This window comes from Protopterus annectens, chromosome 2.part2 (assembly GCF_019279795.1).
Source record: "Protopterus annectens isolate FY-2018-M chromosome 2.part2, PAN1.0, whole genome shotgun sequence".
Taxonomy (NCBI): Eukaryota; Metazoa; Chordata; order Ceratodontiformes; family Protopteridae; genus Protopterus; species Protopterus annectens.
The window spans coordinates 316,573,526-316,600,209 of record NC_056730.1 but is presented as its reverse complement, the minus strand read 5'-3'; the positions used below and the strand labels follow the sequence as shown (position 1 = coordinate 316,600,209).

General features: G+C 38.6%; 1 protein-coding gene across 2 annotated transcripts in view; it reads right to left on the bottom strand.

The window, feature by feature from the left end:
- The window catches only part of SLCO4C1 (solute carrier organic anion transporter family member 4C1), a 761,635-nt gene that overhangs the window by 219,341 nt on the left and 515,610 nt on the right, over positions 1-26,684 (bottom strand). For both annotated transcript variants that reach the window (XM_044063878.1, XR_006363839.1), the window contains exon 8: positions 22,817-23,012. In XM_044063878.1, coding sequence (XP_043919813.1) covers positions 22,817-23,012 — 196 coding nt within the window. The remainder of the gene's footprint in view (positions 1-22,816; positions 23,013-26,684) is intronic.

The following is a 26,684-nucleotide window of genomic DNA, read 5'->3' as shown; positions in this document are numbered from 1 at the left end:
CAATACAGTGCCATCTGATGGCTGCAGAGATTCATGACTACCTTTATGAAGACAAGGACATTTCAAGTAGCCAAAAAAAGAAAAAGCCAAGCTTTTACTTAAAGTAAAACATAGCACTGAATAATTAAAGAAACTTATTCCTCATTGAGTTTGTAATTAGTAACAAGAACAGATGATATTTCCTTTAAGACCTTACCATAAAGCACAGATGATATAAAATTCTGAACTATCAAAATTCTTCTTACTGCTCTGTAACATGATAATTTCATGACATTTTTCAGATAAATGTATGTGAGAAGAAATGGCTGGTCAATATGTTCTTGAATGAAAAGAAACCGTCTGAAACAAAACAGAGGCAAATGTTTACAGAAGTCGCAAACTAAACAGAAAAGCATACAAAAATTGTCTACTTTAAGATATCTGAATTTAACATTAACTAGAAGGGACCATTAAAGAACTGAGATTTCTACTAGCTAAAGAGTGGCAGAATAAAAATTAAATAAAACGACTGGCCATCTGAGCTGTAATCATGCCTGTAAGAATGTTTTTTTCCTTATCAAAACACACAGCAAAACTAACATAAAAATAACCAGTGAGAGAAAATCAGATACACCCATGATTATAAAATGAAACCAAAAAGAATATTCAAGCATTATGAAACTTCGAAAAAGTGATGGGGAAACGTGAACCATAAGTGTTAAGTATGCCTTCTCAATTAGTTCAATGTAAAGCCTTTGGAATAAAGGTATTCTGCAAGGACAGAGTCTGACAAGTGAAGAAACAAAGCATAAAAGTGTTTGCCTGTCCAGTGACAAAATTATGAAAATTCTAAAAAATTACAATCAGCAGGTAAGGATAAGTTTTCTTTCAGTCTAAACAGGTTTAAATTAATAACTGCATTACAGAAACAAGAACAGCTTTTTATCTTTATTTGTAATATTAATGACTGCCTTCAGTATTTCATTTATACTGTGTTGGCAGGTTTCTGAAAGACATTCTTGAAAAGCAGATCTTTTACTTTTATTTTCTTAAGATTCTAGAGGTTTCCCCAAGAAAATAAATGAATGTGACTTTCTTTGACAACAAATAAAAATTATGTTCTTACAAACTTTAACTTTAAAGATGCACCGCGTAATGTAAGTATATGTGTCTACCCCAACCTGACTTGAATTAAGTATTACTTTGTGGTACATATTGTTGGTCGGAATGCATTAACATAATGTTTTAAACATTTATTTTATTATTGTTACTCTGTCATAAGCACATGGCAGGACTACACTATGCATTTCCAACAAAAATGTTAAAATGTTTTCAAAAGTATGTAATTGCTTGTGCACAGACAGACGAAAAATCAGCCTTGTAATAGATTTAACTGTTTGCATTACACACATTCCATGAAATGGTACCAGAATAAACTTTAACACTTGTGCATATACATAATATGTGTTGTTCAAATATGGCAGTGTGGGAATAAAACAGTTTCCAGACTGCAATGATGCTGAGACTCAATAAGGAAACACTGTATAAACTTTATGGTACTAAAACAAAGCAATGAGTTTTTAAGAGTAACTTTACACAGGTCTAAGAAAATATCATTGGCAGACAGTAAAAGTCTATCCAATGCATACTCTACCCTCACACATTAATATGACTGCAGAAATTCACAGATTTGATAAAAATTATTTTTAAAGTAAATTTCCTTAGCCTTACAGTATGACATTCAATCAGCTTTTGAACCTCTAAAATTATATGGCTTGATAAATGCATTCACTAATTTCCTACTCTAGCTAAAGGACATTTGACAGAGCAAATAATATACAATAGCACACTAATAAGAAAATGTTAGTAGTATGATAAAAAAAAAAAAAGACTCAAACAAGTCCTTATAATTTACATGAGTTTTAAAACCTCAGTAAGAATGATTTAACTGGACTGTAAAATGGGCCTTTTTGATCTTACCAACAACATGGATAATATTAACTGGCAAAAAAAAAAAGCCTAGGGCTATGAATAACAAAGTACATACTAGACTGAATGATACAGTTTGTACTTACTACATATTAAAGAGAAATAACATGATTATACACACAAAATTACAAGGGGAGCTGATGCAGTGTAAAGAATCAGCAGTAACTGTTGTGAACAACATTTCTATTTTTCCTTGTTAGAGTTAGAAGAAAATAACAAAAGAAAAGGGGCCCAGTTCTAAAAGACTTGCTTTCAGTGCAAGTGACTTACTCAAGTGTATTTTTGGCCTGATTCCGAAAGACGTGTTCTTGGTTAAGCGACTTACTTTGGTGTAAGGCCTATCTATAAATAAGCTTACACTGGGTGGGAGGGTACATTCAAAAAGAATTGCTCTCAGAGTAAGTCAATTACTCTGAGCGCAAGTCTTGGATTAAATGACATACTTTGAGAACAAGTCTTTCAGAATTGTGTACATCTAGTGTTCCTACGTTGACAAAATAAACATTTTTACACTTACTTGTAGGAAAACAAAACTGAAGTTAAATACATTAAGTAAAAGTAATAAATTGTATCCTCATTTGTGCTGCATTTGCTGAATCAAAAAAGTCAGTAACTGAAATTGCATATACTCTAAAATTTCACGAGTCATTTAACCTAATGGAAAAACAAAGTACCAAGACTAGGAATTGCATAAAATGTCATCATTTCTGGTCATTTTTTGTAAATTAAAGTACATCAGACATTAACATGGAATGTAAGTACATTCTTGATAACACAGTGATAACCCTATATGGGGTTACAAAAACATCAAGCACAAGTTTATGTCCATTTGTAGCTATGACCAAGTAAACTTCCAAAACTAAAAATACATCATATGATCTAATACAGGTTTAAAAGGAGGAAGAAGTCCTGACACATTGGCTAAGTTATGATCTATACAAGTAACCAAAGAAACAAGAGACACTGTTCCACTATTCAGATATTAAATAATACAAAGCATTCAGTGTGTTTATGACAACAGACAAGTAAAGGACCAAGTTTAACAACTCTAATCTGACAAATACAGACTAAAAATATGCATATAGTAAAACTCAGACTGTGCCATCTTATTTTAAAGTTAGTGTGGAATAAAACTACAAACAAGTAAGTAATTGGTTTAAAGGACAATCCCGAAGGACAATAATCAACTTAGTTAAAATAAATAAATAAATAAAAGATTCCAGCAGTACAAGGTTATGAGAAACTTTCCCTCTTTGATAACCAATATGGATAGATAATTTATTATGCTTTGCCAAATGGTTACACATATTGTCACTACTACACAATACAGTATGATAAAACATACTGCCAGATAAAGTTTAACAACCAGTCTACTTTGTACATGTGCAGTTTCACAGATTTTTGTCTAAAGTTGCAAACCACTAAAAGGATTGCTTTTTGTGAGTAATATTGGTACTTAATGTCATTTGTATGTTAGTACCAAGTCCCCTAAAGGTAGAAATAAGAAATGATAACAGAGTACAAATGGAAAGGAGTGCATTATTAAAAAAAATCAAATGCATACACCTCAATGGGTATGTGACGTTTTGACCCTTGCATTAACACATTCCATCTCTAGATCTGTAACACTTTGACTAAGGTTTGATACTACAAGGCTTTATAACAGTTTATAATACTCATGAATCATGAATAAAATAACCAATCATTAAACAGAACAAAATATTACTCGCATTACTAGTCTATAACTTGGCATAATCATAGAAAACTCACATTAGCAAAGTAACAAAATGGAGCACTATCTAGAGAATAAAACCAGCTTTAATAACAACTAAATGCATAAAACTGAATAAAACTTCAGATGTGCTGAGTAAATCTTCAAAAACGCTAGTTAAATATGTTAACTTCCTATATAAAATTCATGACTGATCTCACTGTTAACATGTTGAAAACAACTGTTAATTAAATTAATTATATTTAGATAATAAAGATGTTAAATTAACATTTGCATATTAAATGATTTAATATATTGAATTCCTATCTAAAATTCCTAATTAAAATATTAAGTATTAAAATGCTTTTAGTATATTTAATTGGGGTCAAACTGTTCAATATATATTCTCATAGACAATAAATGTGAATTTTAATATGAAAGTGTATCCAATTGCATTGGGGCAAACTGCCCTGCTTCCACCTCAACTGCTATGACTTAAACATTGATTAAAAAAGTAAGTCTAAGGGACCAAGGCTTAAACATCATAAAATTAGAACTGATTAAAAATACACACATTGTTGCAGGGTTTGGTACAACTTATGATCTTCTAGTCTAAAAACATTACTATGGTACTTTTTCTGAGCCTCTGCTTTGCTTTTAAAAAGCCAGACATAATTTTTAATGGTCAGAAACTGAACGTTTTAGTCTTAATAAAAAAACAGTATATAGTCAAGAAATAATACAATAAGTGCTTCTTACTAATATATTGGCCTTAGGAAACAGGAATTAAAAGTTGGTTTTCAATATTATTTAAAATAATTAAAACTCAGATTTACATAAATCTGATTTGAAAAGTAAATATATTTGAGGGGCAAATTGCTAGACAACAAATTAATTCTGTTATCCTCTGTGAGCATGCAATGCATAGCTGTCTCTAACTGGATTTTTATATTTACTGTACAAGCTAAAAGGGGTGGCCACGGTGGTGCAGCGGTTAGCGTTGCTGCCTCACAGCAAGAGGTTCTCTGGTTCGATTCTCGACTGGGGTGCCTTCTGTGCGGAGTCTGCATGTCCTCCCTGTGGTCGCGTGGGTTTCCTCCGGGTCCTCCGGTTTCCTCCCTCATCCCAAAGATGGACACTCTAGTAGGTGGATTGGACACTCTAAATTGGCTTTAGGTGCGAGTGTGTATATGTGTGTGCCTTCTGTGGAAGGTTGGGTGCCGGGCTGGCAACACGACACAGTAAAACTCCACTGCCAATCACGAGCGGACAGGTGATCCGCTGTGGCGACCCCTAACCGGGAAAAGCCAAAAGAATTAGAAGAAGACTGTACAAGCTAAAAGATGGGTTGACTGCAGTTAGGAGACTGTTTTGTGAAAGATGACACTAACAATGACATTACAAAGACTGTTAATTAAAAGACTGCATGTTTATGGAAACATTAGTGCTACTTTACATAAATGAACTGACATGACCTGCATGTGTGCTACATGCTAGACCATCAGAAGGATTGTGCGTGTATATGTGCATATATTAGTGTAGTATAAAAGGAAAGTAGCATTAGCTCATCTGTAGGCTCTCTCTGAATTAAATTCTACAGGTGGAGTGTTTCTCCAGGGGCTCCGCTGAAAATTGACTCCGTTCCAAGTCGGACTTTCCTGGTAAACAAATCTTAAATAAAATAAAATAATAAAATAAATTTGTTTACCTTCCTACTTGCAACTTTAGTGTGTCATACTATCAATGCCAGCATTATCCATATATCCTAAAATGGAAGAGCTCTGTATAGGCAACAATAAATAAATTAAACAAACAAAGACTTGATCCAAGTCCCAGTCAGCTCCATCACCTTCTTATAACAAACTTTAAAATTAAATTAAAGAAAGCAAGAAGAGACTCCAGACCAACTAGGTATTAGCAATATTACAAATGAAAATTTATTGGAAGTGAAGAAAGTACAGTTGTGTACACTTACCATAAATGTAGATGTTCGAGTGTCTTCACTGCTGCAGTCATGACTGTAGGGTTCTCCCCTGCCGGCAGGCAGTCCTCGGTCAGCCAGAATCCCAAAGTCTGGGTCCGGCGTCGGCTGCTCAGCCATGCTCCCTGACGTCAGAGTGCCAGGAGTACAAAGCTGGCAGCCGACACCATGTTCTCCAGTTTTTCTTGCCCCAGATGTCAGGTGTGCCAAAATGAGTAGAATCCCATACCCTTTGCAAACACACCTCAGAAGAAGGGTGAAGAAGGGAACCACACAAAAGAAAAAATAAGAGGGGACAGGAGGGAGGGTAACCCAGACTGCAACAGTGAAGACACTCAAACATCTACATTTATGGTAAGTGTACACAACTGTACTATGTTCATCGTGTTTCACTGTTGCAGTCATGACTGTAAGGTTGAATCCCAAAGCAGAAGAAAAGGGAGGTGGTCATAAAATAGAGGGGGTGGCTAAAAGGCCTTGCAAGACTGCAGAAGCAAAGCCTGCCCTAGACTTAGAATAGAGAGGTAGATTGTAGTGCTTAGAAAAAGTATGCACTGAACTCCAAGTTGCAGCTTCCAAAATGTCTTTGGTAGGAACTCCCCTGAGGAAGGCAGCTGAAGTGGCAGCAGCTCTGGTAGAGCGAGTCCTTATACTCCCTGGGATTTGCTTTCCATGGTGTGAATAACAAAATCTGACTCCATGAGCAATCCATTTAGAAATGGTCTGTTTTGAAATGGCTTTACCTTGGGAACTTGAAGCATAAGAAACAAACAATTGCTCTGATTTCCTGATGTCCTTGGTTCTGTCGAGGTAAAAACGTAGTTGTCTGTGTACATCCAAGGAATGCAAGATCCTTTCCCCCCTATTTTGAGGACTGGGGAAAAAAGTTGGCAGGTGAATAGTTTGATTTAAAGCCACTTTGGAAACCACCTTAGGCATGAAAGTAGGATTTAGTCCTTAAAGACACCCTGTCTTGGTGAAAAATAATATAAGGTTCCACAACCATGAGAGCTTGCAACTCCGAAACTCTCCTGGCAGAGGTCAGAGCTAACAGGATGGCTGTCTTCCAAGATAAAAACTTGATGTCAGATGTGGCAGCAGGCTCAAAAGGAGGTAAGGTGAGTTTTTCCAAAACATAGTTGAGATCCCAGGCAGGAACAGGTGGAGATCTAGGGGGCCTTAAGTTCTTAGCTCCTCTGAGAAACTGTCTCATGAGCTGGTGGGAAAAGATTGGAGGGTCTGTAATATAATGAGCAGAAATAGCAGAGGCATGTATCTTTATGGAAGAAAAAGAAAGACCCTTATGTAAGAGGTCTGTCAGATAAAGTAAAATCAGAGGAATGTTAGGAATAAGAGGATTCGAATCCTGAGCCTGCATCCAGGTGCAAAATCTTTTCCATTTTCCTGCATAAGATTTTCTAGTGCTAGGACGTCTGGCTTCTAAAATGACATCCATAACCTGCTTGGGTAGGAGAGAATGAATCATAGACCCTGGATTAACCAGGCAGCCAGGCTGAGAGTTTTGACATGGGAGTGCAGAACTTGACCCTGGTGTTGGTACAGAAGGTTCAGAGTCTGAGGTAAAACCCAAGGGGGCTCCAGAGAAAGGTTTTTCAGAGTTTGGTACCAAAACTGTCGAGGCCAATTTGGAGCCAGTAAAATTATCTTGGGCTTGTCCTGTTTGATCTTTAATAACATCCGTGGAAGAAGAGGTAGAGGCGGGAAGGCATACCCAGAGAGGTTTCTCCAACTGAATGATAGTGCATCCACTTTCCAAGCTAGTTCGTGGAATGTCCTTGTGCAAAAAATCTGTAGTTGATGATTGAGGTGGGATGCAAAGAGGTCTATGTGAGGACATCCCCAGACTGCTGTAATCATCTTGAATATTTCGGTGTCCAGCATCCATTCGTGTGGGTCTGACAGGTTCCTGCTCAGACTGTCTGCCAGTATGTTTTGCTTCCCTGGTAGAAACTGGGCTTGAAGGTCCAGTTTGTAAGCTAGAGCTGTGTTCCATAGATTCATGGCTAGTCTGCAAAGGGGATAGGAATGTGATCCCCCTTGCTTGTTTATGTACCACATAACTGTGGTGTTGTCTGTCCGTATCAGTAGTTGCCCTGGTTGTAGAAGATTCCTGAAGGCCAATAGAGCATTCTGAATGGCTAACATTTCCTTTAAATTGATATGCAGGTGCTTCTGATCCTTTGTCCAAAGGCCCTGCAGACAGTTGCCTTGCAAATGGGCTCCCCATGCATAATCCGAGGCGTCCATGGTTAGTATCTGACTGGCTGGAGGCAGACTGAAGGCCTTCCCTTTGTTTTGAGTACATGCCTTGGACCACCAAAGGAATTCCTTTTGAAGACAAGGCAGGACGGTGATCTGTATGTCTAAACTGTGGCAATGCTGAGACCATACACTTTTTAGGTACCACTGTATTTTCCTCATATGTAGTCTTGCATATGGTACGAGAAGGATGCAGGAGGCCATGTAACCCAAAGCCTGCAGGAATTTCCTTGCAGATAGCTGAGTTAATGATGCCAAGGTTTTGAAAGTTGAAGCCAGCTGCAATTGTTTTTCATATGTCATAAATGCCATCTGGGTTGTTGTGTTTAGAAGAGCACCCAGAAAAGTTATCTGTTGTGAGGGTGTCAAATTTGACTTTTTTATGTTTACAGTGAATCCCAGGAACTTGAGAAGTTTTTGAACAAATTCTAGATGCTGGAGTAAGACATCCTTGCTGTCTGCCTGAATAAGACAGTCGTCCAGATAAGGGTAAATTTGAATTCCCTTGAGTCTGCAATAAGCTACTACTGGAGCCAGGCATTTGGTGAAGACCCTGGGCGCAGTAGACAATCCAAAGGGCAGCGCAGAGAATTGATAGTGCCTCAATCCAGCCTTGAACCGGAGGTATTTTCTGCACTCCTGCCTGATGGGAATGTGTAAATAAGCCTCCTTTAAATCCAAAGTTACCATCCATGCATTTTTGGTCAGCATTGGAAGTAGCTGCTGTAGAGTAAGCATCTTGAATTTTGGTATCTCGAGAAAAGTGTTCAAGACTGACAGATCCAGAATGGGTCTCCATGAATTTTGCTTTCTGGGGACTAGAAAGAGCCTCGAGTAAAAACCTTGTCCCATTTCTGAAAGTGGAACTAGTTCTATGGCTTTCATAGCCAAGAGGGCTTCCACCAGGTTTAAGGCCTCTAACCATTGATGTTTTGGTAGATCCGGCCATCTGCTTGGTCTTGGTAGGGTATGAAAATGGAATTTGTAACCTGTTGAAACCACATCCAGAACCCACTTGTCTTGGGTTATATGAGTCCAATTTAGGTGAAAAAGAGAAAGTTTTCCTCCGAGAGGGGCATCCAGGCAAGAAGTTCCTGCAGCCCAACAGGGGGAGTCATTGAGCCGGTTTTCTATGAGCTTGCGACCTGTCCTCTCCTCCCCTAGGGGTGGAAGCAGTCCACTGTCTTGGTCTATAAGAGGCTTGCGTTTGGGGCCTTCCTCTGGAGCGTCTGTATCTACCCCTCTGAGGCCTGTCTGAATTGGGAAAGGACCAATTTTTAGTAGGCCAATTCCTACTAAATCTGGGTGGCTGTACTTGTAAGAAATCCTTAACTGTTTGCATGGATTTTGCCTTGTCCTCCATCTTCTTTATCACCTCTTCAGCCTTTGATCCAAACAAAACATTATGTTGAACAGGAGCATCCAATAACTTAGCTTTTACTTGATCTGGCAAGTTTTGTTCCTTTAACCAAGCATGCCTTCTAATGACTGTGCCAGAGGCAGCAGCCCTACAAGAAGCCTCCAAGGCATCAAAACCACAGTGTAAACCATGCTTCCCTACTTGTTCAGTGGCATGCATTAAGTCGTGTAATTCCTTATCTGCACAGGCAGAAATGGAAGTTAGCTTTTGTTTCAAAACAGACAAAAGAAATTGCTGGTATTTCAGCATATGAAACTGACAGTTTAAAGGCCTAATAGATAAAGTTGCAGAAGTGTACACTTTTTTGCCCCATCTTTCTAAAGATCTGGAATCCTTCTCAGTGGGAATGGGGTTTTTAGCAGTAGCGGCCTTAACCCCCTTAGGGCCCTGAGAAATGGTTTCAGGATCAGCAGTAGGATTCTTGTATAAAAACTGGTGGGAATCAGGAACCCTATAATATCTGTCTGGCTTAACAGGAGCTGGAGGAAAAGAGTCAGGAGTTAAGTTAGCCTCCGAAAAAGCATCATCCACAATATCCAAAATAGGAGGGATAGTCAGGGGTCTATGTTGGGGAAGAAGAAGAAAATCCCTAAGTCTCTTCTTAGATTCCGAGTACTCCTGTCCTTCCCAGTGAAAATGTTCCCTCATTTCATGTAAAGTTTCCCCAAAAGAAAAATCCTCAGGGGGAGAAGCTGAAGGAATGGATTCCTCAGCATCAGAATCCGCATAAGGAGGGAAAGAATAATCCTGGTCAGAAGAAGAAACTGAAGAAACAGAAGCCTGATCAGAGGAGTCACAATACAATTCCTGCCTTGGCCTTTTGTCTGGAGGGGGATGTGAACCCCTAATCATAGTAAGTAAGTCCTCCGCCATCTTAAGTAACTGTTTCTGAGACTTGGGTCCCAGATCAGAAGAGGCCTGGGCTGTAGTTTTTGATTTGGAAGGAGTCTTTGCCTTCGTCTTTGTCTTTGCCTTTATCAGAAGCTGAGTAGGCCTGAAAACCCCTTCGGAAGCCGGTACCTGCACAGCGGCTCCAGACCCATCCGAAGGAGCATTGTCCGAAGGTCCTGCAACTGAAATATTCAAAGGCCTCGTTGGCTCCGCGTGGGAGTCCGTTTCGGCCGTCGGTTCCGAAATGGCCAACGACAGGGGCTGCAAAAGCACCTCACTGATGACTGCAGAACCTGAAGCTGGCTCTGCTTGTACAATATCGTCTGATTTGGACCTCGGAGGCCTGTCTTTATCCTTGCACCGTTTGTGAACTCCGGTAGCCGGAAGCGTGTCCGACGACATTTTGTAATTAAAACGCCTACCGAAGTAATGAAATGCAAAATCGTACCTTCGTTTAATAGTACGTTGATTAAATCTAGCACAAAACCGACAACTAGCTACGTCGTGGTCAGGGCCTAAGCAAGGAATACAGTAAGAATGAAAATCCTTATGAGGCATTTGCTTCCCACATGAAATACAATTATTAACTTTTTCTGACATCGGACTGGAGCAAGAAAAAAGTTTCCCCAATGGGGTACTTAGCTTTGAGTAGGAGCAGAAAGTCTTCAGACTGAAGTACGTTTAGAAAAAATTGTCAGGAGTCAGCCGACCGGCACTTGCGAACTGCTATCACCGCACGGCAAGAAAGACTGGAGAACATGGCGTCGGCTGCCAGCTTTGCACTCCTGCCGCTCTGATGTCAGGCAGCATGGCTGAGCAGCCGACGCTGGACCCAGACTTTGGGATTCTGGCTGACTGAGGACTGCCTGCCGGCAGGGGAGAACCCTACAGTCATGACTGCAACAGTGAAACACGATGAACATCAGATTTAATGGGTGAGACCTGGTGGATATACCACTAATGGCAAATACAGTGTCTTGGGCAATATGGACCAAAGTTTAATACTGTCTAAGGGATGGCAGCAAAGAAAATATTCCAAACAAAATGATGATTAAGACGGCAAATGGCTGTAGTGGAGGCAAAATGCAAAGGAGGAAGGGAAAGACATCAAACTGAATTTAGCAAGAACAGATAAGAGACATTGTCAAATTATCACTGCAAAGAACTGGAAGAAGATTACATAATGGGAAAGATGCTTCAAGGGGATTAGCAATATTAAGGGAAACTTCCAGGAGAAATAGACATGTTGAAAGACAAAGATGGGAGGGATTTAACAGAAGCAGAAGATCGTAAGAAGAGGGAATTCATGTCGATAAGTCAACATAACTTCTTCCAAATACAAAAACTCTGAAAGTGCTTCATTGAAAGCACCTTTGGTGAAATTAACAGTAAATCTTTTTTTTTTTTAGAGGAGCAAGTCCCACTGCACCCCCTAAACCCCCAAACATACTATAAATAAACCTACTCAGATGTTGCACAACAGTTTAGAAAAGGGAATTCTCCACTACCAGCAAAAGTGCTTTTGGCGAAACATTTTCAGTAAAGCAGCAGCCACTTAAACTGCCACAGACACACTGATATGCTCCAAAGAAGAGGGGGAGAGAATAAACAGAATTATTACTTAAAAACGATCTAACATCATTAATACATACTAGAGCATGTTCTCTAGCTACAGCCAGATATCCTGGGCAGTTAAGAGAAACTGGCCATAACCTTGCTAATAATAAGCGTCAGGAAGTGATGGAATTCCAACTGAACTGCTTAAAATCTTGTAAAATTATCTTGTTGCAGTGTTGCTTGTCATTTGCCAAGAAATCCAGAAAATGGAACAGTGGCCAATAGATAAAAAAAAGTCAGATGACATTGAAATCCCCAAAAAGGGGCATTGCTAGAGTGCTCTAATGATCAAACAACTGCATTTGTTTCACATGCTATCAAGAAAAAGCATGGGAGTGCCTCAAAAATATTTTCTTCTCTTTTGCTGATTTCTCTAAAGCCTTTGGATGTGGTGTGAACTAAAACAAAATGTGGAAGTCCTTACACAGATCTGTTACAGTCATGTTATTTGCCTGAGTAATCTGCGCGAAGAACCAAAAAAAAAATAAAAGAAAAATAAAGAACCAAATATTGAATGACTGAAGAGTGGGTATAATGCCGTCCTACTTCATTTATATGCTGAATATATCATGCAAAATGATAATTAGGCAAATCAGATGCTGCAATCAAAACTCAGAGAAATATTAACAACTTCAGGTATGCAGATAACACTACCCACGCCAATGGCTGAAAGTAAAGCAGTTGAAAAGCATTGTGCTTTGAAAATGAAAAGGTCAAAGCACAAAAAGCTGGCTTACTGCTCGACTTAAAAAAAAAAATAAAATAAATAAAATTATGTCATTTTTACCCTATCAGTTCCTTGCAAACAGATAGGGAAGAAGTGGAGTCAGTGAAAGGTTTTATTTGCCAAGACTCAATGGTCTCTGCAAACAATGAATGCAGCCAAAAAAATTAAGATACATACTTTTTACAAAAAAGCTGTGTTAAATCTAGAGAAGATTTTAAACAGCAAAGATATCACACTGAGCACAACTGTGTGTACTCAAAGCTACATTTTCCCCATTAATAACATGACCGCAAAGAAATTCGAGCTATAAAGTAAGGCTGTGCAGAAGAAAATCAATGGTTTTGAAATGTGATGACGGAGAAAACTTGAGACTTCCAGACCACAAGATCATCATATCAGCCAATACGTATGAAATAAACTAAGACTGTTCAATTGAAGGTCTAACAGTAAAACCTAAACATAGATACTCTGGCCAAGAAGGCACCAGTGTTGGAAAAGATGGAATGTACAAGAAGGGGTGGCTGAAGCTACAATGGATAGAGAGCATTACTAAAGTAATGACTACGAATCTGCAAGAACTTAAAGGTGCAGTTATAGACAGATAGGCCTGGTTTGCCAAGGTCCTTGAGGTCATGAACAGGTCGATTTGGAAAGATTAAACAAGCAAATATACATTAAACTGCTAAAATAGGACTGCAAAGAGTTTTCTTATTAACTATATGTGCTATTTTATCTAAAGACCATCTTGATCAATAAAAAATGTGCCTACTTTTTACCCTCTATGACTTTTAAAAGCCATTACAAGTTTTAATGCTCAGAAATTGAGAGGCAATGTTGCCCAAGGTTTAGGATTCCCTGGCTTCAAAAAAGTAGCACACCTTTTTTCCCTTTGGGAGGATAACTGTCAATTCTCTACTTAAAAAAATAATTCATCTCAGTTGTGCAGTCTAACTTCAAGAAAATCTGAAGAAAGTGACTCTTCAACTTCAGACTCTGTATAGGATCCACTAGGATAGCAAAGTCGTTCATCTATGCCAAACATTTATCATCTTCCTCTGAATTAAATGCATGAGAAAGAAGATAGGACCCTCTCTCTCTTTTTTTTTTAAATACCAGAAGTAGACAGCTTAAAACAGGTTGCTGAAACTAGAGTTTACTGTTAAAGCAAAGCAAAGCAAAACACTATCTTGCAAATGATTCTATAGCAAAGCAAAACACTATCCTGCAAATGATTCTATCATCAAACATTGAACACTCAGAAAAAAGAATTAAAAAAATAAATATTTTAGAGCAAATCTAAAAAGATTGGGAAAAAAAAAACATTTTTGCACATGGGCAAGCCTCCCCTGCATTTCCCCACCGTTTGCTAATTACATACACAAACTCCAAGATCACTGAACACGGGGAAAGGGCAAATTCTCAGATCATCCTGTATAGCAATCTTGCATGCAAGGTAGGTTGAAAAACAAACAAAAACAAGCCACTCTTACAGGCTGCAATCCTTGCAAACTAAGTACACAAGAGATCACGCAAATAAGTGGAAATCATATCAAACATCCTGGAGAAAAATAGTTGAGTATTTAGAAAACAGGCATCTGAAACCCAAAAACTGGAAGTATGAATATATGATACCTGTATCTTAGACATCCAAGTTTCAAGAATTGTTGGTAAAATAGCTGCAATATCAATTAATAAAGGCATTAAACAAATTGATGGAGACACTGGTTCTTCTAATGGCTCTTACACAGCTTTACGTCCTGTACTGGATAATTGTAAACCAGTGACCATAAGGGGACAGATTTTCTTTTTCACTGTAAAAGAACTATCAGGTATTGCCTTAGTCAAAATAGTAACTGTTCCTTGTTGCAACCTTTTTCTGCAAAACCTCATCTGGTGAGACAGTAGAGTAACTGGGAAAGCAGACAAGAGTCTAAGCCGTGAAGGAGAAAATTAGATGGCCATTAGCCTGAGACTGTTTGACATCATCTGGTGTTTCAGCTAAATACTTCTCAGTCCCTGACACCTGCCCTTGAGGTATAACTGAAAACCGGTGTCATGATTTTATGATTATATACTCTGAAGGCTATCTTTTTCAAAAAAAAAAAAAAAAAAAAAAAAAGTCCTCTTTTTTTAAAAGTTGAAAATATGAAAATATAGCAAAAATTAGTAAGAGGCAAGGTAAGTGCCTACAAGTTTTGTGCTCTTCAGCTTATTATTAAATGTGGCAAAGTGTTCAAATTTAACAAATATCATTGCCCCCCCCCCAAAAAAAAAAAAATGAAAAACTCGGTCTTTCAAACTATATAAAGAATCTGATGCACACAAAAGAACTAGCTGGCACTCTTTTGAACATGCCTTTATAAGTCTTTCCTTGACATGGCTAGCTCATTTGTTCTCCATCAAGTGTCAGACAGACATGGCAGGCAGTATTTCAGGAAGTCCATTAGGATTTTTTTCCAAAGAAACCCTAACACACAAGTCCAACATTAGAGCTAACATGCCTGGCACACAATATCAGACTTCTGGACATGTACACTATCCATGCATCCTCAATGCTAGCTCCAGCACAATTGTTGGGTGCACTCACCAGTGCCAGTTGTTGCTACCATGCACGTTAAGCTGCCTTCTCCTACTTAGGATGGCTGAAACAGCACTGGCATCCCTCACTTCCACCCTCCCTCGTCAACTCTTCCAGCAGTGAGGTTGTTACCCGATCCTAAGTGGTGGGGGTCACAATAAAGGCTTAATCCCTCTGTGACCTTGAACCAATACTAGCAGACTCTTAAAAGGAGACATCATCAGTAACAACCACAAATATAATGCTTTCAATACAACTAAACATCTTAAGTAGTAAAAGGTAAATCATGACACTTGCAATTGTAAAAATCAAGGGCCCCCAAGAATGAACAAAGAATTACTTTAATACAGCACAGTGACCGTCAACATTGAGTAACAAAAGATTTGAGTAGAGCATATGATGTAGTTTGTTTCACGGCTGGGATTCCTTTAATGGCCATGACCTGACTCTTCACAGTCGTGCTCAAAAAGGGATGCAGGATTGAGTTAACAGGCTAATATCTGCTTGAAGGTTGTCCCATAGTACATTTCTAATTCTTGTAGTAATGGTCCTTGAAGACTGATATACAACTGGTCTGGCCCATGTTTCTCACAACCCTAATGCAAGTCTCCATTTTCTATTAGTAGCTTAATGGTGATCCTCAAAGATATCACTTTTGTCATGATAAAACAAAAAAGTTTTAGTCTACTCTATTTTTCAGACCTTGGTGTTAGACTTATTCTTCAGATTTAACATATTTCTCTCAAGCTGAAGTCGCAACATACTGTACTTGCCCAGCAAGGGAATGCAAGTCGGAGGAGAGTTTCTGCAGACTAAGTTTGGGACTTCTGTGGTTAACAAAATCTGCTAGTTACAATGAACAAACATATTCAGTGTAGCAGAGACATCATTTTACCACGGCCTACCCCATGATCTCACGAGCTCCCTGGAGAGATGGTATTTTCCACCTTTTGTGCCGACAGAGAATATCACATCAAGCTGTCTCTTCTGAGGACTAGTAGCATTCTTTAGCAATTGTAGGAGTCCTGAAAATCCTTAGTTGTTGCTCCCCTAAGACTGTTATGTGCAGGGGCTGCTCTTGCTGTAATCAGTAATCTTTAGATTTGGACCATTCCAGGTAGCTTAGCAAATAAGGGAGGATGACTTTTTGGTGTCTGTATGTCTTAACTCTCTTGATAGGAATGAAAATGCTTTCTAGGTTCATAGACTCATAAATGAATACTAGGCTAGTTGTCCTGAAGGGTTATTTTAAGCCTAGCCAATAACCTGACGTCAGAGTCAAACTTTGTACCTTGTGCCTATAAGGTGAAGACCTTCACCATTCTGCTAACCCCACATGAAAACTTCCGTCAGTTTTGTTCCTTCCCCATAGCTGAAATGATCCACATCACAATGTTCAAGACACCCGTGTGCTCGCTTCCTTAGCCACAATGCACCCTCAGGATCAACATGTGAAACCTTGTAAAAATAAACTGCTGCAGTAGCAGCTGCCATGAACCTCAGCACCTTCTGAATGCTCCAGGTTGTGATGGTTGCCTAGGATACTATCATATAAGGTGATTACTAATAGGATGTGGCTTGCTTTGTGATACAAAAACTCAGCCTAAAATATCGTCAGTACATGATCAAAGAAATGCATTTTCTTGTATGTTGAGAGCAAGATCTTCTTATAAAATTGCAGTGCTACATTCCAAAGTTATTGAACCAAAGAAAGAATTCGTCTCACTTCTGTAATTCTGCTGAAATTAGCCAGTCATCCAGATAGCGGAATTCTATGTTCCATCTCTAGAAGGCAGTAGCTATAGTGCTTTAAGTGTTTTATCTGGTGTTGCCGGTAATCCAAACGTAATACTCAAAAATAAGACATTTCCCCCCCGATCAGAACCTGGATATAATCAGGGCAGAATGATTCTATATGTAGTAAAAACTAAGCCCCTTGATTTAGTAAGCATGACCCACTGCACTACAATCAAGTAAAACCTGCTGAACTTCACAAAACAGTTCCAAATCTTTCAATTCCATTGTTGTATGGAGGGCCTCGGTTCTTTAGTGCACCATGAAAAAGTGGGAGAACAACTCACTTTTATCTGCCTCAATATCAGCTTTATTATGCCATTTTAGAAGACTGCTAGTGCTAATAAATTCAGTATTTGTAGTTGCCATTCTGAGCAGCAGTATCTGTGGGGATGGCTGAGAGGCGCAAGCAAACGTTCACTGTATGTTCCTCTTCCAGTAAAATATGCATGTAAGCATTATTTGGTAAACATTCTCCTGCTTGCCAGATGGAGTGAGGTAAAAATATATCTGAACATTTCTCCTTGGGACTCACAGGTTCACAAGTACATAATAGGCTAATGCCACCAGGGCCTTTATAAGCCTTGCTGTGCAATCCACCCCAACTGTGTCTTGCGTATCATGTTAGGAATTTTCTAGAGGTTATGTGGGGGTATGTTAATTTGGGCATTACAGAGGCACTGGGACCAGACCTGGGGTGAATTTACTATTTATATGTTTGTAGATTATATCACCCCAGATGGAATTCGTACCCACAATCCTTGGCTTAGGAGGCCAGTGTCTTAGACCACTGGGGAATAGGATGGATTCATTTTATAGATCATCAATTATGAATGGACTGATTGGGACAGCGTGATGATCTGTGTTGGCGTGACCTGCTTTTTGTGTGTGAGGCTGATTATATCTGGTGGTGCAACTGGGGTTTATTTTGCTGCCTTAAAAATATTGCTTTAAGTGCATAAGGCTTTCATTAAGTGGTAGAGGTTACTAAATGACTCTAGCTCTTGAGTTTACTGACTTACATTTATCATACTTGTTTCACTCTGGCAATTTCTATTCTGTGACTTTAAAATTTAAATGGCAGTAAAGTGAGCATTAAAAGCTTCTTGCTGAAGCTCAACAAGGAAGTAAGACACCATAAATGAGGCATACCTGTGTTACAAAATGTCCACCACCGTATCCTTATATGCAGCCTCCATCAATCACTGAAAATGCTGCAAAGGCCTGTCTTGCCTCCACCACCACAGAGTACCTTCAGAATGAACCCTATTTTAAGTAAGCCAGAGTAATACTTAGTCTTATCATCAAAATAAATTACTTTCTCTAATGTCTTGTGTGAAAGAATACCTTCTTTAAAATATCTTTCCAAGTGGTTGGCTGGGGAGGAGGCACTGATGTATTTACTCTTGGACTTCCACCATGCATGACAGAGGTTGCTGAGGACTCTTATGATAGCAAAGGAGATCTCCGTGAGATGCAATTCCTGATGGGTAACAGATGGGACCATCCTGGACCGATGCTCGAGAATGCCACAATAAGCAGGTATTTCTGGACTTGGAAGTCCTGAAATCAAAACAGCTTTGCTCATTATACTAACAACTCAAATAATTCATGCTTCTCTTGGGGGAGAAAAAAAAAGTACTCCTGAAAAAAAATGAAAGGCTTTCATCTCTGCAAGAGGGGCAAAGATGAGAAATGTCAGGCTTTAAGGATGCCCCCCCTCTATACAGCTTTCCTTCATTCAGTACATTCTCCCCTACAACAAAGGAAACTAATACAGAAAGGGCTTCAGGACTGCAGTCAGCTAGATAGCTAGATAAATGTAATACAGATGGTGCTTAAGTGGTTATGTACAGACTGTTCCCTTGAAATGGCATAATCTTTTATCCAGATTTTTTTTTCAGGTAGCCAAGCCACCCCAATTCTGCACATCATCCTGTAGATGACGTTGCTGTCGGAACCCTTACTCTTCACTTCAGTATCACTACACCAAGGTTGAACAACCTAGAAAAGGGGTATGTTTAGAATTGCCTTCTCTTAGGGGTACTGACACGAAGGTCATAATATGTAACACATGTAGACGGACTTGTCTCTCTACAAAAACAATACATTTAATGTTGCCAGTTCTGCAAAATAGCATTCAGTAAATCAGTTTTGGAGAAAGATGGATAACCATGACCCCATGGAGGTTTTGGTTTGGAAAAATTGGTCAGTGCTGATGTTGTTCCAGAAGGGTTAACTAAATAGGGGATCCAAGTCCTGATGGAGTTTTCAGGATTTTATATGCAGGATAATGGCAGTGAAGGACTGTGGCAGATACCTTCTTTACTGGAAGTAGGGGAGTCTCAAATCTGAAATGTCTTCCTTTTGAAGAAGGATCCTTTTACGGACAAGATTCAAATGAAGTATAGTACAGCCTTTCCTTATGACCAGAAACCAACATCATTGCAGTCTGAAGGATATTTTCTAGCTGGCAATTTCTGACATTTTGTGTTTTTCCTAAGAAAGGATGAAGAGGATTGTTCACCTCTCATTTCAAGACTCTCCAAGGTTATGCAGCAGTGAATAAGGTTCGCGTTGTTACAAGTTCTTACGCATTTTGAAAGACTTTGTGTGATGATCTCATGTCAAACAGAATGTATATACAAGATATCTGTCCTGTTGTGCTACATTATAATCAAATTTACATCTAAACACTGATTTTAAAGTTTTGTTTAGAGACTAAAGCAATCCAATTATTTTTTTAAATAAAATGATTCACAGATTACGGTGAGAAAGGAAAGAAGTAAAAGTACTATACATCTAATCAAGGTGTGGGTCATGTTTTGTCCTTGCTTCCACAAATGATGGTGAGAAAGAAAGAAATTAACATATGGGCACTTCACATCAGTGAGACCAACTATATACAAAGGAAGGGCCAGGTGTTACGGAAAAAATTAACACAGAACTTTCAAGAGATCAAAGATCCTTGGTGGAAGGTTTTCTAATGAAAAGAGACCTGCTAACTTAGAAGGTACGACATTTCTTGAGATACAACATTTTAGTGCAACTTGCTACTGAGACTAAAGTTATTTTGAGGTCACATGCTACAGATACAGAGAAAGCAGTTAATCAGACACTGTTTGGTGATGAGATGGATTAAAAAAATATGCTGCAGCTGCTAAGATACCTAGGAAACACAGTCATGATGGAGGGTGACTCAGGAATACCTAGCAGATGCCTCTGTGTGAGAGGAGCCCAACTCGCATCTGCAGCAGAAGAGCTTCTCTTGTAGATGGGCGAAGACTGGTACAGAGTCTGAAATATCTGCTCAAACCACACTATTTGACGTGACTGCAAGGAGCTGTGGCCAAGTGGTGGTCAGGCCATAATGCAAGGACCTTCTGGAGGACTGATGCAGTGTACCAAGCAATTAGTTTCAAGAAAAAGGCCTTCTATGCAATGCTAGCAGGAAAAGGTCAGACTATAACTTATAAAGCCAGAAGGATAACAATGGTAGCAGCCAGAGAAGGAAAGGTGTGGCTGCAGGAAGCTGTACCTCAAAGGTTGACAAGCTGGGGTGGAGGTTATCTTCATACAGAGGAAACACAGCATAGGTTCTAATTACAGAGGGATCACACTCCTCAATCTCAATGGGAAAGTCTATGACAGGAAGGATTCCTTGTCAGAAATGTGAGCCTCTGAATCAGAAGCAATGTGGATTCTATCACAACACGAGATCAATTTGCCACAACATGTATAAATGTATGGGTTGTAGGAATTTGCCAGTGTGGTGTGTATATCTTTAGAGGACCTGAAGAAGGCATATGACCAGAATCTTATGGAAACTGAATCAAATAGGAGATATCAAGGCTGCTGCTGCTGCTCTAATCCATTTAGTCCCTCATCTTGTACAGCAAGAGCTCTGTCTGCATTCAGGGCATTAAGCCAGATAGGTTTAAGGTAGCTGTGGGAGTCTACCAAGGCTGTGCCTGGTCTCCATGGCTATTCATGAGCTTCATGGGCAGGATATGAAGGCTCAGCTGAAGTTCGAAGAGTACCCAGTCAGTGGATGAGTGGGGTGCACCTTTGCTGTCTGCAGATGACATTTTCTTCTTAGATAGGGAAGTCTGGTCTACACTGCTTAGCCTGCTTCCACTTGCAACTCTCACAAGCCAAGCAATTTAGAAAATGGTTGGAAGTATGGAGGACAAAATGCTCTGTTCAACAGAAATGTAGCATGGCTGTCAGGACACAATAATGAATATATATACACCCAGCATAATGAACACCCGCTATATCATATACAGGGCGAAAGGCCATACTATGAACAAAAGGACCTGCAACTGAACAGGGAATCCGACACAGAGTTTATGAAGTTATTGGAGTAAGTACCACTGTCAGCATATTAATGTCAAAGAAGGGAGGTGGGACTGGCGCACTGCTTTACTTGGTCGCTACTAGAGGCAAAGGTCAACTGTACTGACACTATGGGTCACAAAATATGCTTGCCATACATCAACAAGCATATATACAGCAGCATTGGTACTGAGAGATCAGCTTCTGAGGTCATATCAGTACCACGAGGAAATGGAGTTAGGAATCTAATTGGAAAAATCCTTCACCAATGTAACTGTGGAAGAGACTGCAAGAGAGACCAAATTTCTTCACAACTGTCTAGATGATGGTCTATCTGGTCAGCTCTGTCTATACCAAGAAATTAATGTCTCAACGATAACAGAAGGATTCTGATGCTCAGCAGGAGCAGATTTTATATACATGTTCACAAATATATACACAGGCACACAAAGACAGACACACACTCAACTACATGGAAATGCCATACAATGCAGCCCTTTATATCTGTATAAACAATCTACAGTAAGCTATTCTGACACAGAAATTGTTCACATTTTGTTTTAACTATACTGACTGTCTACCCCCCTAAATTAGTATCTTCTAATATGAAGATTTTACCAAACGGGATCTAGTGCAACATCTTTCATATATTTCAAATATCAATTCTAACTTCACTGCTGTGTTACAAGTGCTACAGTGCAGAGCCCAAAGTGGACATCAGGAGTCAGTGCCCTACAACCAGCATCTAATATTGTATCATTTTGCTAAATCTTGTGGCATTGACATGGTTTCCATATCAAACTACCAGTGCCAGCATGGGAAGGATTTGGGGCCACACAACTGGCACAGGAAGCAAGAAAGAGATGCTGAGCCAGAGTGTGATTTTTGGGCAAATTAAAATACCAACAAACTCCTACTGAAAAAGAAACTAACATGGGCACTATTCATCCTCCTCACACTAAATTCCAAGAACACTGAAATGAGCAAGGATGCTTTTACTACCGTCTTACTGCTGGTCAGATCTTTCCATTCCTCCCAAAACATTTTAAGGTCTTCACTCAAAAACAGCAGCTTCCACTACACTGTTCATATTACTCAAAATGTCTGAATACCTCCTGCACTTTTCAGTTAATGATGTTGCCCTTAATTTATTTACTTTATTCTACTGTTCTCTTTTCTGCAGCATTCTCCCTCTCTGGTTACAGGATATCAACTTGCCAACCTACCATTTCCAAATTCATCTGCCTGCCCTCAAACTGCTGAACCCCTCAATCCATTTTTAACATTATTAGCCAGTATATATATATTTTTTCTCACTGTTATACAGTTTACATAAAAAAAATACTAGCACCTGTTCTGATTTCAAAATACAGGTACTATGTAGCAATTAAACAATTTATACACAGCCAAAAAGAAAAAGTAATTTATACACACAAGTGCCATTTTAATCTGCAAATTGCATTAAGACTGATGAAAATCATTGTTGTTGAGGTACCATTCTGTGTACTCACCCATTATAATATTCCGTGACACCAGCAAACAACTCATTCCCACATTTACTAAAGATAAAAACTGATGATAATACAAATGATATAATGGAAGTGACTATTGAAAACCCTATAATTTGTCTGCATGTCATTCTGAGTCTGAAGATAACAACTCCTCCAATTAGCTGTCCAGCTGCGGCTCCAGGAATGATTATAGATCCTAGAAAAATGAAATAATATACTTAGTACCCTGCTGTTAACCAGCAACTTTTCTTAAATTGACCAAGTAGTTCAAGTTTATTTATTTGTTTCAATTTTTCAGCGTTTGTGGAACAATCAACATAATACAATACAATACAAACATACAAATCATTAAACAAGTTGTGAAAAGAAGTGGCAAAACAGCCATCAGGGCACAGTAAAATAAAGACAAAAAAGAAATTGTAACGACCATAAAGGACAAACATTACATAACATTAGGTGACAGAAAAGAATCAACAAAAAAATGTGACCAGCTAAAAAAAAAAAAAAAAAAAAAAGTCTTGTCTGCAAACAAGACAGCAAAGACATTCTGCTTTATTTGCACTGCCAGACAGACTAATATAGAAGTCCAAGTCTGAATGGCACAGAACTCTAACATGAGCCAACAAAGTAAAGGATCCATATCAGTTCAGCAAACAGCATTTTCAGAGCCCTTACATAGAACATGCCGTTCACAGAACTATTCATACTGAGATCACGGTACAGTCAGGATCAGGAAATTTGCCCTTTCCCCACTGTGGTGCCATCTTGGAGTTGGTATAAATAATTAGTGAGGAGTGTGGGGAGTGCAGCCCACCATCTAAGGGGAATTCGATGAACAGTATTTCCGATTAAATGCTGCTCGATGATCTGACAGTCCAATGTAGGGATACAGACCCAAAAGCAGGAGACTCTAAGGCTAAAAATAGTATTTTACATCTACCAACATACCACTAATTATATTAAACTTGCCAAAATCAGTTTTCTATCCCTTCATTATTTAGGCTCTCTGATGCCCTATTCTCAAAGGCTGCTCTATAAAGCCAACTGCCTTATCCACTCCTACACTATCACTTCCAAACTTACACCTGTCTCAGACTATGTAATCATTTTTTATGTAATTATATTTATATTTAAGAATTGCACATTCATATGTTTAACTGTCAAGTTTTTAACCTGCAGGCATACCTCTCATCCTCTTAATGCAAGAAATCTGGACAAAGCTTGACAAAATGGGGGGACAAAGACCAAAAACAGGGACAGATTTTAAATAGTGTTCTTATAAACTTAAAAAGTTGACAGAGTAACACTGTTTATGTTAACATACATTTTCTGAATGATTTGAAGTCTGAAACTCAAATCTATGTCATTATTTAGTACTTTTAATCCTCAGATCATCCCATTGATTTGTCAGAAAACCACACATTTTATGAGGAACAGACCAAAAATATGAGGCAAAAATCTGGACATTCTGCGAAAAATGGGGCAGTTAAGAGGTATGCCAGCAAGATTTCAAGAAGCATGACTGTCTTAACTACATACTTTTACCTTCCATATTTATAGATTCACAGGTAGTTGCTACACTTACTGTCCAAGAAACCACAGCAATGCCTAGCTCAATTTCCCAATTGCCCCAGAGTGCTGTCTGGTTAAGTAACTTAATTAGCAAAGTAAGCAAATTGGAATCAAACTATGGCTTACAGGAACCAGCCTGTTAACAGTTCAAAGCCAAAATCCCCTACACATACTGCTACAGGATTATTTTTGAAGGAATTTAGATTGTGAATGACTTTTGACTGCAATGGGGAAACATATTCTGTAATTTTAGATGACACCTTGCAATATATCTTGTCACTTTGATAATTACTTTCAGAATTAGGTTTCCAAGTCTAGCATTAACTTCTACAGTGATTCATTTCAGGCAAACACTTTCAAACAGAGCTTCATCAGACGTTGTTTTGTACAGGCATCATCTCTTAATATCAAGAAAGAAAATACAATGTGAACTCCTGAAGACTTTCTGAAAACGTTGGGTTTTCCAGTGCTATGAATTTTCTGTTATGTACTCATACCTTTTCAAAATTTTCCATGTATTTTAAGCTACAGAATGCAGCACTGTATTCAATAATGGGCCAGATTTACATGATATAAACTGATAACACTGATTTCCCTGGAGTGGTAAATGTTCCCTTTGGAATTAGACAGGATAGAGAATGTGCTTTAGCATTTACCCACTGACCAGAGCTTAAAATCTTGTTTACCTTTGTTTCAAAATCTCTAATGATGGTGACTTTTTAATGCTCTGACCATTTATATTGTAATTAAAATGCATGTCTTTTTTTTGCCAAGCCTCAGAAAGCTGCATTTATTGACATTAGAGGTAAGATAATTGCTAATACCATCAAGTAAGCATTTTTGTAGGCCCTCACCATCTAAGTAATTGTTTCCTAGTCTGTAGTCATGTGTCTGTTTAACAAGAGCCCATTTCCTATTTCTGTACTTGGGAATTATTAATCAAAAAGAAGTGGTCTCTACAAAGTACTAGAGAGATACCAGTGGTAACGCTCATCAGGACAGACAAAAAACCTCCAGCCTGACTTGTGTCCTTTTGTTTAACCTCTCTTTTACCTGCTGAGCTGCATTTAAATTGACTTTGATAGTTAATGCTTTTAATTTGTCAATTTTGTTCCTACTGAATCATATTAAATGCATTAACAAGATCAGAGTAAAAATGTTGTCTTACATTATATGTTGGTGTCACCTCCACAAACAGTGACACAAAATTAATGGATTATTCACTTGGAGCCCCTTTATGCCTTTGAGGTATCCAAGAGAAAAAGAAGAAACAAAGATGGAAGAAAGATTAAGGAAGATAATCCAGTCAGTTTGCCCACTGGGCCAAGTAACAGAATCATTACAGGTACTATGGAAAACTGCAAAGGTATGAAAAGCTGAAGGGGGACATTTATGGAGGAAATTTCAGAGAATTACAACCAAGTGAGGAGAAAACAAAAAAGCAAATTGCAATGTTACTTTTATACTTCCATATATATGTGTGTGTGTGTGTGTGTGTGTGTGTGTGCATGTGTGTGTGTGTGTGCAAGTGCACATCATATCTCTCAACCTCAGAGCAAGAAATCTGGACAAAGCCACAAATAATGGAGGTACAAAGGCTCCAAAATAGGGGCACTTTTTAAATACTGTTCTTACAAACTTAGAAAGTTGATATAACAACAGGTTTTACATTAGCATGAATTTTCTCGAGGGTATGAAATCTGAAACTCAAATGTTTGTCATTATTTTCTGACTTCAACCTCAATTATTTGTCAGTGATTTGCCAGAAAAAACACAACTTTATAAGAAACAGACCAAATATACGAGGCAAAAATCCAGACATTCTGCAAAAATCTGTACAGTTGAGAGGCATGGGCCGCACACCCATGCATATGGGAAATTACTCTATTGATGTATGTGGGGCAGCATCAGTAAAGGAACAGCCATGCAGCTAACGGCAGTGAGTGTTTTGTTAAACAGGATATTGCCCACACAGTATACAGAATCTGATAAACAGTAGTGAGTGTCAAATTCAAACACACTTTTATCGAACTTACTGCTAAATATCAACATTTTAACAAGAAATATTTGAATCTAGAAGGCGTAAGCCGAGGTGCTAGTTCAGGGTTTTATGGTTCACTGTCTACATGTAATAAAATCTGCTTTTAAGTGCCAAAAGTGAGCAGTGGTGGGTGCCAACCCTGACATTAAAAATAAAATGTTTTCACACAGCTTGGAGAACAAAAGTAAATCTGTCATGTGTACAGTGAAAGTTATGCCCCACTTACAGATGGTATTGTTACATACATACAAATGT